This window comes from Tamandua tetradactyla, chromosome 23 (genome assembly GCF_023851605.1).
Source record: "Tamandua tetradactyla isolate mTamTet1 chromosome 23, mTamTet1.pri, whole genome shotgun sequence".
NCBI lineage: Eukaryota > Metazoa > Chordata > Mammalia > Pilosa > Myrmecophagidae > Tamandua > Tamandua tetradactyla.
The window spans coordinates 29,962,591-29,974,863 of record NC_135349.1 but is presented as its reverse complement, the minus strand read 5'-3'; the positions used below and the strand labels follow the sequence as shown (position 1 = coordinate 29,974,863).

The window sequence follows — 12,273 nt, the reverse complement described above, 5'->3', positions numbered from 1 at the left end:
TACTAAGGACTATATAGAAAACAGCTGGATTTCTAGGATTTAAACACAAGCTTTTCAAGTTCAAAGCAGCAATTTTAAGACCATGCTATATGTCTTCACTAGAGAATAAATGGCATTACTTCTGAAGAGTTCTCTATTATAAAATTCTTTCCAATGGGATCATGCATGGGAATTTCTGTGATACAATTGTAAGGATATCACCATGGCCATTTTCAAGTTTTCATACATTAGTGGCCCTAAAAATGACATACTTAAATCACAGAATAAACACACATTTCATGGCTTTAATATGCTATGTGCATTTTTTAAAAACATTTTTTGAGTATTCCAGATCATATTTGGTCAAATAAAAATGGAGCAACATAAATTCAAACTAAGTAAAGGATGATACTTTATTCAGAGAATAAACACTCAAATAAGAAAGAAAGAATAGTATTCAATATCACTATCATTTCAACTGTCTGGAGCCCTCTCTCTTCTGCATGACTCTACTGAGAGCATTTTTCACTTCTCTGTTCCTAAGACTATAAATGAGTGGATTCAGCATGGGGATCACCATAGTATAAAACACAGAGGCCACTTGATCCTTTCCCAAGGAGTAGGATTTCTTTGGTTTTAAGTAAATGAAGATACCAGTGCTGTAATAGACAGTGACTCCCAGGAGGTGGGAGGCACAAGTAGAGAAGGCTTTGTGTTTTCCTGAGGTGGAATTAATTTTCATGATAGTAGACAGAATGCAACTATAGGACACAGAGATTGTGATAAGAGACACCATTGCATTTAAACTACCAACCATGAATATTATGATTTCAGTGTCATGAGTGTCAGTGCAGGACAGGAATAAAATTGGGATTACATCACAGAAAAAGTGATATATAACATTAGATTTGCAGAAATGCAAATTGTTCATGGAAAGAACAATGACTAATGATTGAATAAAACCCAGCACATAAGACCCAGTGATGAGGGTGTGGCACAGTTTCCTGGAAATAACAACCTGATAGTGAAGAGGATTGCAGATAGCCACATAGCGGTCATAGGCCATAGACGAGAGAAGGAAAATTTCAGTGATAGCCAGGAAGTAAAAGAAATACATCTGGGTGAAGCAATCTATAAATGAAATATACTTGTTGGAAGTCAGTAAATTCTCTAAGGTTTTAGGGGTGATGTCTGTTGAGTAAGCAAGGTCGAGGAATGACAGGTGACTGAGGAAAAAGTACATGGGAGTTTGAAGCTGGAGGTCCAGGTGAATTATCAGTATCATCCCTGCATTCCCCAGCACAGTAATCAGGTATATCAGGAGAAAGAGCATAAAAAGGACCTGCTGGATCTCTTCAGAGTCTGTCATTCCCTTAAGGATGAAATCAAGCCCATTGGTGTTATTCCTACTTCCCATAGAATTCACTGCTGCAAGTCAAAAGTGATACTTTGCATGAATGACCTAAAAACAGTTTTCTTTATAGGAATGATATGGCATTTTTTTAAAAAAGTTGTGTCATCATTCTAGGCATTCATACAAAAGAGGTTTTTTTGCAAAATATATAAAAATTTTAGTTTGAAAGTATGAATTAAATTTAAATTAACATTTGGATATTATAGAATAGAAAATTACCTATATATATATTACTTATACAGAATGAACAAGAACTTAAAAATGTTACCTTTCATTAATCCATTTACCCAGATGTAAATATTAGAAATTTCCAATTTGAAACCAATTTTGCTATTGAACCCATTTATTACATGAGAAAAAGAGCATAGAAAGTTAAGGAACTTACTTACTGTCCCAATCATTAATTATTCTTGGTTCCATGATTCTACCTGGAATGGCTGAGCCCAGAAATCATGCTCATAACACTGTATTCCTGTATATATTTAATTTCACAAAACAAACAAGCAAAACTAAGTATAAAATGTTATAAAATAAACAATGATAGTTTTAATACACCACTTACTGTGCTTTTGTATCACAATATTTAGTAAAAATGACAGATCAGAAATTAAAACCTTAGGCATATTAATATCATAGACCTCACATTCTTATTAATTTTCTGAAGATATGTTTTTTTAATAGATTATTGAATCAAATTTCCAAAAACTATATTTTCAATATATGTACATTGCTTGATGACTCTGATTACATCAATTCCATATTTCCATTTATTCAAATTCTGGCATGATTTATGTAAGGCATACATGATGTGTATACATCTCTCAATATCCTTCAATCTTTCAAATAATACCCCATTTTTTTTAGATAAACTAAAATGCTCTAACTTTGAGATTAAACTTACCAGAAATCAAAGTGGGTAAAAAATTTCTTCCTGAAGTATCTATCTAGAAATCATGCAACCTCAAGTTTTTCTCACAAAAAATATGTAAAACATATAAGAATCTTGAAATTTCTGTGATAAAATATTTGTTTCTTCTGAGATAACTTATGTCTCATTTTCTATTGTATTTTTAGTTTTGAGTGAAATAAATCAACCTAAAATGGTTGTTTAGATTCTGATGAAATAGAAAGTTAAGCTGGAAATTATATCTCTCAAGTATACTGAGAATCTATTTTGAACTAAGTCAGAGGAGAGAAAACCTAGACTTTCGCCCTGATAATGCTCTGGCATCTCTTATAATGAAGATTGCTGAAAATGCAACTTAGTCATCTCGGGAATCAATTTCCAAAGATGAACGGTTGGCATAGTGCCAAGCATATAAGTTCAGGGACCAATGCATCTATGTTAGATTTGAAATAGAGAGTTGCCTTTCCCTTAGATGCCACATAATTTAGAGCATCACTTTTTGGAACTCTTTCTGATGCTCTAATTTATGACTGGTTAAAAGACAAAGGTATTTTGAGAAATAATTAATCTGTGGTGGAAAGTCCAAAAAATTAACCACCATGGATGGAATACCACAATTTTAAAATGAAGATTTTTACACATAAATGTGTGAAAACATCATGGGAGTTAATGTGGCTCATTGTGCAAAAATTATAATGCAAACAAATTCGAAGAAAATTAAACTCATACATGAATGCTTAATCTTTGCATTTATTTTCTTCCAATTTCCTTTGTGCATATAGTATTTATTTATAATTTTTATTACACTATATTTTCAGTTTCATACTAATTTTATTATTAAATATTTATTATTCCAATTGGCTTAAGTTATATTAGCTTTGGTAAAACCCAGTTTCACAAATTTTACATTGCCTGATGCATCATAAAAGCTTCCTAGGAGAGTGCACCAACTGATGAATGCTGTTTTTGAGGCTGACAAAAAAAGAGCTAGTAGAATATTGCCAGTCATACTTGGAAATGTCAACCAATTTATCAATACAGCAGATTTGCTCTTGTATTCACCCACAACAATGTTTGTGAAACTTTTCTTATTATTTACTGTATTGGCTTTTGCTATTTTAAAGGAAACATGAGAGAAGAAACTAAGAATTAGTGCTGAGATGAGTAAATGTTTTTAAGTATGTGAATGGACAAAAATTTATTTCCTGTATGTACAACAAGTTGAAATGCATTCCTGTGTATCTTTCATCAATTAATAATAATGAAGTCAATTTCCATGCAGATTTAGAAGCAATTGCTAAAAGAAAAGCTATTCTTCCTGCAGAATTTCAGGAGAGAATTTGATGGTATGGATCAAGTAATTACAAAATATTATATATTTAATGAAAAGTGCATAATTCTTCAATTCATCAAAAATTCAATAATGCTGAGAAAAGCTTATTTGAAGATTAAATGACCAGCATTTATTTATTTCACAATGGGCAACCCTGGGGTTTAAAGTTGTTCTAAGTCAGTGTCACCTCCATAGTCTGATTACTCTTTGAAAGTCATCTTGAAGGGGTTTTTCTTCCTATTATTGAAATCAAGATTTTATAGTCATTAAGTGTGCTTTCAAATATTAAAAAGTAAGAGTAACAATAACTTAGAAAACTTTTTACAACTAATCTTTGCTGAATCTTAATTGCTGTGGCTCTAATATATCATTTGCAATTAAGAAAATAAATTTGTCAGATCAGGAGTAAGAAACAAAAGATCATGATTTATTTGACTTACACTTCAACAAAATTTTAACTTTTTCCCTGACAATTATTCAAGATCATTATTTTCTTTAAAATTCTATTTCTGCTTATAATCCTCCTAATTTTTACATGTTTTTGGAGCACTGTTAAGAATTTTGTACTTTTCTGAAAACTTGGCTTTATAGTTATTTATAACCTCCTTCACATCTCTGAATAGGGAGATCTAACTTTTGTAATAGTAGTACTTTGCATGATTTCATTTATACACTTACATTTACAGATTTACATTTTAATATCTTTTTGCTCTTCATCTATTCCTTATATAGTTGGGCCTTACTTTTTAATATAGTCACTAACTAGGGCTTTAATTTGAATATTCAGGTCACATATATTTAAAATCATTATTCATTTGCTATTTTCATTTTATGTCATATGATTTTGAAATTCGATTCTTCTCTCAGCTTCTTTTTGGCTAATATAGTATTTAATATTCAGTTTTATTTCTTCTGTTGGATTTTCAATGACATTTCATTGCATTATACTGTTACTGTTTCTATAAGTGATAAAATTTGCATCCTTAAATTATTTTCATGCTCTTAGTTTTATGATTCTGCTACACAACCAAAATGGTAAATAAGACATTCTAGGGTCCTTTCACCCAAAGAATCTTTGAAAAACTACAATAAAAAGCCAAACCATCTTCCTCAAAATTCCAGAAAACACGTAAGTGACTACGATAACAGAGTGATTTTTAAATAAAAAAATGCAACTGAAACTGGTAGAACAAGCTGACCTCTTTACCAACCCTTCCCTGGCATGGTGTGGAATGGACCTGAGCACTCAGTGTGTGGTGCTGACTCTATTTTGTAGGGAGCAGTGTAACCCTATAGGCCTACTGGCAGACACATATGTATGTTAGTTCCAGTCTATCCAATGACAGCCTGAAAGTCTGCCCAAGAAGTTCATTTTTGTCTTGTTCTTCCTAGAACTTGCCCTGCAGGCATTAACAGGATACAGATAGTTAAATCCTCACATGAAACAATTCAAAGTGTCCTGGGATAAATGATCCCTGGCCTTAAGAGGTAAAATAGAGCACTTTGAAAGAAGGCAATCCTATTTCTTGAGGAGAGGGAAGATATTCCTATTCCAGTTAAATGGGGAATTTCTAAAGCCTTATAACAAGCTCAGTAAAAGATAAAGATTTATAAATTATAAAGACCCACACTTTTGACTCAGTCTGTCCTACTTCACAGGAGAGTGAAACTCAGAAGAAGAGCATGAGCCAAGAGACAGAACCAATTGTCAAAGACAAGTATGCTTGGTTTATTTGTTTATGTTAGTTCCTGACACTCAGTGATACATTTGTCATTTCACTAGTTGTATACAAATTTAAGAAACAGATAGCTCAGGGACTAAATTCCATATTTAAAATATTAAAATGTGCACTGCGAAAAAAATTTATAAGACAAAGGCAGAAGAAATTCTGCTCCATTCAAAGGAAGATAAAACATTAGAAATCATCAAAGAAAACCAAAGGCTGGATATACAGAAGAAACAGTGAAATCAAAGGTAGCCTAATTAAATGATTTGAGCTGAAGAGGAGAGAAGAAAAAGATGGAAAAAGTAAACAGAGCCTCAGAGACACATGGAACACCCTCAAGAATAACAACACAGTCACAAGGGTTCAAGAAGGGAAAAAAGGGAGGAATGAGCAAGAGAAATGTTCAAAGAAATAATGGCAGTAAATGCATCTAATTAAATGAAAGAGATGAAAGCACATTCAGGAAGCAACTATAAACAAGATAAACTAGAGATCATGCCCAGATAGTAGCAAAACCATGGGATACAAAAACAAAGAGTTCTGAAAGTCACAGGAAAAAAGCAACATGCTATGAAAAAAAAGCAACATGTCATGTAAAAGGCAGTCCCTATAAAGTTAATTGCTGATTTCTCAGCAAATTCCATGGAGGCCTGAAGACAATGGGGTGAGCTATGTAAGTGCCAAAAGAAAAGCAATTCATCACATCATTTTATGTCCACAAAAGATGTTTTTAAAATCAGGGATTGGTTAGGACATTACCAAATAAACAAAACTGAAGGAGATGATCACTGCTGGACCAATTCTAGAAGCAATACTAAAGGGAGTTCTTCACCTTGAAAGGAAAAGACAGTAGACAGTATATCAAAGCATCATTTAAATAAATAAAGATTTCTGGTAATGATAATTATATGGGTTGGTAACTATATGGGTTACCATTAGTAACCTCTGTATTATATTACATTTTTGAATTTTATTTGTACAGTTTCTAAAACACACATACTTAAAAATAGTTACAATTTTATAAGTTAGTGTTTTTAATGTGTTAGGATATAATTTTTTATCAAGTACAACATTACCATGAGGGGATAGTGGGGTATAGAAACAATGTTTGTATATGTTATTGAAGTTAAATTGGTATCGAATCAAATGAGATTGCATAGATTAAAGATGCCATATATGAACCTAATAGTAACCACTTAAAAAATCTGAAAATAAAGGGAACAAAATGCTACAATTCAAAGGATCAAATAGGTATGAAAATAGACATTAATGGAGGAATTTAGGGTCAAAAATGTAAGACATATACATATTAAAAAAGGTAGAACAAAATTCTGTATTGCCAGTAACTACTTTAAATAGAAATGGACTAAATTCACCATCAAAACTCAAGAGGTTGGACAACGATTAAAGTACATAATTTTTATGGGAGACTCAACTTAAATTCAAACATATAAATTGGTTGAAAGCAAAAGGATGGAAAATATTCCATGTAAAAAATAATTAAAAGAGAGTTGGGATAGCCACATTAATATCAGGTAAAATAGTCTTCATTCACATCCAACACTATTAAAAGGGCAAATGAGTACACTATATACTGATGAAGTAGTCAACTCAATAGGAAGACATGACAGCTATAAGTAAATATGCATTGAAGCAGAAGAAAATCACTATAATTAAAGAAGCATAATGACTTTGTAAAGTTAAATAGATGGTTATATGATCTAATAATAAATTTTCATAAACAACATTTACGAATGAACTGAATCCTTTCGATACATATACCAAATGTAGTGGCCCAACTCATTCCTTTGTTCACTCCTCAAGGATTCACGCACAGCTAACACAGTTCTCAGAGATAAACTATAGCTAATAGTCATATTGTAGCAATGTCTTGCAGAGTTCATTCATCTGGGTTTCCATTGTAGAATAAATTATTCAACTTTGCAACTCTTGCTTCAAGGGAAAAATTCTCCTTTTAATATGTTGAATTCATTATTAATGATTGATTTAGTGACCTTAAAATCTCTATACATATCTCCAAATTGTTTCAAGAATTATCATGTGACTAGTGCTTCATTTATCAACACACACACACACACATTTGTTAACCAAGACTTTGTAGTTAGACCATTATGCATAGTCATTTGGATAGGAATTTCTGCTATTTTTAATTGATGACATACTTTACTTCTTAAACAGATCACTTGTCATGTAAACCCATACCAAAATAATATCTAATCAAAGTAAATGATTACAATTTTAAATATCATTGCACAATGACCCCACATTAGCAAAACAATTCAATGGCCCCATTAGAGCTTACATCTCACTGAAATGAATCAACTTTTCATTTGGGCTTATAATTACTTTAATTCATTCTACACTGCTTCCTACTTTATTCTCAGGATATCAGTGGTCATTTCTTGTATTCATTAAATTTAGGAGTACATCAGTCTTAATTTTTAATCTTTTAATGTTCTACTCTTAATTTGCTGAAAGCTGTAAGTCCAGAATATCTAGCTGCATTAAGAATCAATTAAATATGCTCACATGTTACTGTATGATGCATTTTCACACATCATTGGTATTGCATAAATTTCTGGCTCATATCAGTGGCCTCATTACTTACTTCCATATATCTATGTTATGAGTACTTGATCTGTTTAAATAACCTTCTAATACAGTGTGTCAGTGTTCAATCCAAACAAATAAAATTGTAATTCACCTCCAAATTTGAAGTCTGTAAGTGACCTATTAGTTTATGCTATGTCATTTTATGTTGCTATGAAATTTTTCCAATTGCATGAGTAACTGTATGTTAAAAGCCATACAGGTTTGTTTTAACTGTTACATGCATAGGTTATTTCTGGAGAAGTTTTTCTACATATAATTCTCAAGTGATCATCTTTCACATCCTTTCCCTCTGTTATATAGATCTGTTGGTTCAATGCTGGAATGACTATGGGGTAAATACAGCAGACACTTGTTCCTCAGGGATGGTGTCAATCTACATATTTAAGGTTTATTTGTTTAACTCATGTCATTTCCAAAATCATCAGGTCAACTGGTTAATTTGTCACTGAATTCTATTAACTCCTTTCATATTAAGTTACATTAAAACCCAAAAGGACCAGCTAAAAGAAGTTTCCATCTCACATCTGAACACTTGAAGTAGTATATCAGTGAACAGAGCATTGAAATAGAATATCAGAAATCTAGATCTTTTAGCAGTTGTGTAAAATGATTCACTACGATCAATTCACCTTTAAAATGAAGATATTACTAGTCATCTAAAAAGATCAAATAAATATTGAAGGACAAATTATATAGGTCATTTTGGAAAAATAAAAACACAAGAAATTATTTTTCATTCACTGTGTTACTTTTGTTTATGTATTATTGATTGTGGATTCAGTAAAGTAACAACTAAATAACTATGATCTAAGTCCTAACTAAAGTATCTCCATAGTGAACATCAGTTAATATTTCTGGGAAAATGAAAAAAATGTACATGGGAATAATATTTAGTATTAACAGTAAAAGAGCAGGCAAAAATGAAAGTCAGAATAAAATAAAAATCTTCCCTGACAGTCCTACAGTTAAATAAATTGAGTCACTTCAAAGTTTCACTTACTATTCCTTGAATAGCACTGGTAGAATGAATTATGTACCCTCATTTATAAATCTTCTTAATCTTAATTTGCATTCCTGTGAGTGTAAACCCTTTTGTAAATAGGACCTCTTGATTACATTATTCTCATTTAAGATGTGGCTGTAAGGCAAATAGTTTCTTTCTCTCATGCAAATCTTGCTTCATCCCTCCCCTTGTTTTCTGGGACCAATACAGAAAGCATTCCAAGGCCAAGCTTTAAGGAGTAAGGAAGTATTCACTTAATCAGAAGTTACCTGGAGGGCCTATAATGTTGTTGACACTTGACAATGGGACCCTGCAGGATTGAATTCTTTTGTAAAAAGCCCTGCTTATATACATAAAAATATGCAGTACACATTTGTGAGTATGATAAATCTGTGTTTCTGCACAGCTTGGTTCTGTACCTTCTTTGTTCCCCTTCTACATAAACCTTATGGTCCCACTGCAGCCCTGAACTCTATCTCCAGTATGTAAGCTTCCCTAAATAGGTAAGCTTCCCTACTGTGGTAGTTAGATTCAGGGACCTAGTTCTGTTGCTGTGGACATGAGCTAATGAGCAAAAGGTACGTGAACCTCATCTGTTGCTAATTACATCTGCAGTCAGTTAGGGGGCATGCCTGCTGCAAAGAATGATGTTTGATTTAATTGGCTGGTGCTTAAATGAGAGAGCACAACATAGCTCAGCCTAAGCAACTCGGCATTCCTCATCTCAGCACTCACAGCTCAGCCCAGGTCTTTGGAGATGCAGAAATAAGTCACCCTGGGGAAAGTTGTTGGAACCCAGGGACCTGGAGAGAAGGCTAGCAGAGACCATCTTGTGCCTTCCAACATAAGAAAGAACCTCAGTGGAAAGTTAGCTGCCTTTCCTCTGAAGAACTAACAAAATAAATCCATTTTTATTACAAGCCAATCCATTTCTGCTGTGTTGCATTCTGGCAGCTAGCAAACTAGAACAGATTTGGTACTGGAGAGTGAGGTGCTATTGTGATTTGCAAATACCAGATATGTTGGAAAGGTGTTTTGGATGGCTAAGGGGAAGATTTTGGAGGAACCATGAAGAGAATGATTGAGAAGTCCTGGAGTGCTTGAAGAGACTGTTGGTGTAAATGAAACCACTGCCAATCTTGGCAAAGGAGGACACAAAAGGGAAAAACTGGACTGTGCAGAGTAAGAACCATGGAAGCTCGGGTCTGAAGCAAGAAACCTTGGCCAGGAGAGTGGACCCACCTGTATGTATGGAGAGGGTGAGTTTACCCTGAAGCACGAGGATCAGCCTCCCATCTTCTTGCAGTGGAAGAGTTGTGCAGCCTCAGGCATTGGAAAAGTTGTAGCGTGCTCCTTGGGGGACTGGGAGAGCCTGGCTGCCACCACATGGAGGGGTTAAGCGTGTGCCCCAGAAATGGCAGAGAGCCCAGGGGTGGCCCTGATGCCTGGAGAGAGTGGAGCCCACAGGTGGTCTCCTCAGTGTTCCCTGAGGTTGATTTGGAAAGAGGCAGGCAACTGCATAGGCCATCAGAAAGGGTGGGACTGCCATTTTCTAAAGCTGAAAGATGAATGACTTACAGACTTTGAAATCCAATGGTGTTTGCCTGGCAGGTTTTACATCTGTGTTCTTCCAATTTCTCCCTATGGAAATGAAAACCTATATCCTGAGAATATCCTCCTTTGCATACTGGCACCAGACAATTTGTTTTGAGATTCACAGGTCCACAGCCAGAAGAGAATTTTTTGCACCTTAATATCATTTAAGATGATGTATGTAGTGGCCAAGTTGACAAGGGGTGGACATGTGATAGTTAGATTCAGTTGTCAACTTGGCCAAGTGAAGGCACCTAGTTCTGTTGCTGTGGATATAAGCCAATAGTATGTGAACCTTATCTGTTGCTACTTACATTTGCAGTCATTTAGGAGGTGTGCCTGCTGCAAAGAATGGTGTTTGACTTAATTGGCTGGTGCTTAAATGAGAGAACACAACATAGCACAGCCTAAGCAGCTCAGCATTCCTCATCTCAGCACTCACAACTCAGCCCAGGCCTTTGGATGTGCAGAAAGAAGTCACCCTGGGGAAAGTTGTTGGAACCCAGGGGCCTGGGGAGAAGGCCAGCTGAGATTACCCTGAGCCTTCCCACATAAGAAAGAACCTCAGTGGAAAGTTAGCTGCCTTTCCTCTGAAGAACTAACAAAATAAATCCCCTTTTATTAAAAGCCAATCCATTTCTGGTATGTTGCATTCCAGCAGCTAGCAAACTAGAACACCTACATATGTGAGTTTCCCTAAATATGTGAGCTTCCCTAAATAAACATTTTTTTTATTATAGCAGAACATGTTGTCTTCCCAAGTTATTCTTTAGGTTCCTGAGTAAGAGTGGTAGCACCTGGGCCCTGAGTATGTTTTTTAGTCACAGCACAGCGACGCAAGAGAAGCAAGGTAAATCTTAATATTACTGGGGACTTGAGGAAGGGAAGTCACTGGAAATGAAGGTTGGAGAAGGCCACAGACAAAGAAGCCAGAAGGCAGCTAGAACAATAAAAGTGGAAGCAAGGAGAGAGAGAGAGAGAGACCTCTATCCATGGGAAGCTGATTGTTTGGAACTAAAGTGAATTCATGCAGCTCACAATTTGTTGCCACCATGAGACAAAAACACACCATGCACTGAAAGAGACATAGATATATTAGTACTGACAAATAAGAGAGAGTCTCTGGTTGAGACATTGCAGAGGGGTAGCACTCCACAGAAGGACAAGCTTAAAAGGGCAGTGTATGTATGATTTTAGACCATCTTTTCTTAAAACCATTGGTTCTTTGCATCTTTTGAAACTTCCTCCAGCAATAATTTTGAGTTTCAGTTCATGATGTGTGTAACTTTTCTTACATTTATTTTAAGCATTTTCTTATTGATGTTTGTGGTGGATTGAATTATGTACCCCATTTTAGACTTTTTAATTTTAATCATGTTCCTGTGGGTATAAATCTTTTGCAATAAGATTTCTTGAAGAAGTTGTTTTTAGTAAAGATGCAGTCCAACAGAATGAGGACATGTCTTAATCCAGATTACTGGAGCCTTTATACAGAAGAAAGTCATACATAGAAAGAAAAATAGTTAGAGAAGCCAGAGGCAGGAAGCCAATGGAATGGGAAATAAGAGGATATCACCACAGTATTGAAGGCAGTTTCACAAGCCTAGAAATCTAAAGGATTGCTGGAAGCCAGCACTAGAATGTTTTAAACTTTGGGAAGAAAGTATCACCTTGGTGATATCT

The 12,273-nt window shown here is 34.5% G+C and overlaps 1 protein-coding gene across 1 annotated transcript; it reads right to left on the bottom strand.

The window, feature by feature from the left end:
• Nucleotides 1–448: 448 nt before the first annotated feature.
• On the bottom strand, nt 449–1,396 carry LOC143666586 (olfactory receptor 8H3-like). Its single transcript, XM_077140246.1, has one exon. It carries the CDS (start codon nt 1,394–1,396, stop codon nt 449–451), a length of 948 nt encoding a protein of 315 aa, XP_076996361.1.
• Nucleotides 1,397–12,273: the final 10,877 nt, after the last annotated feature.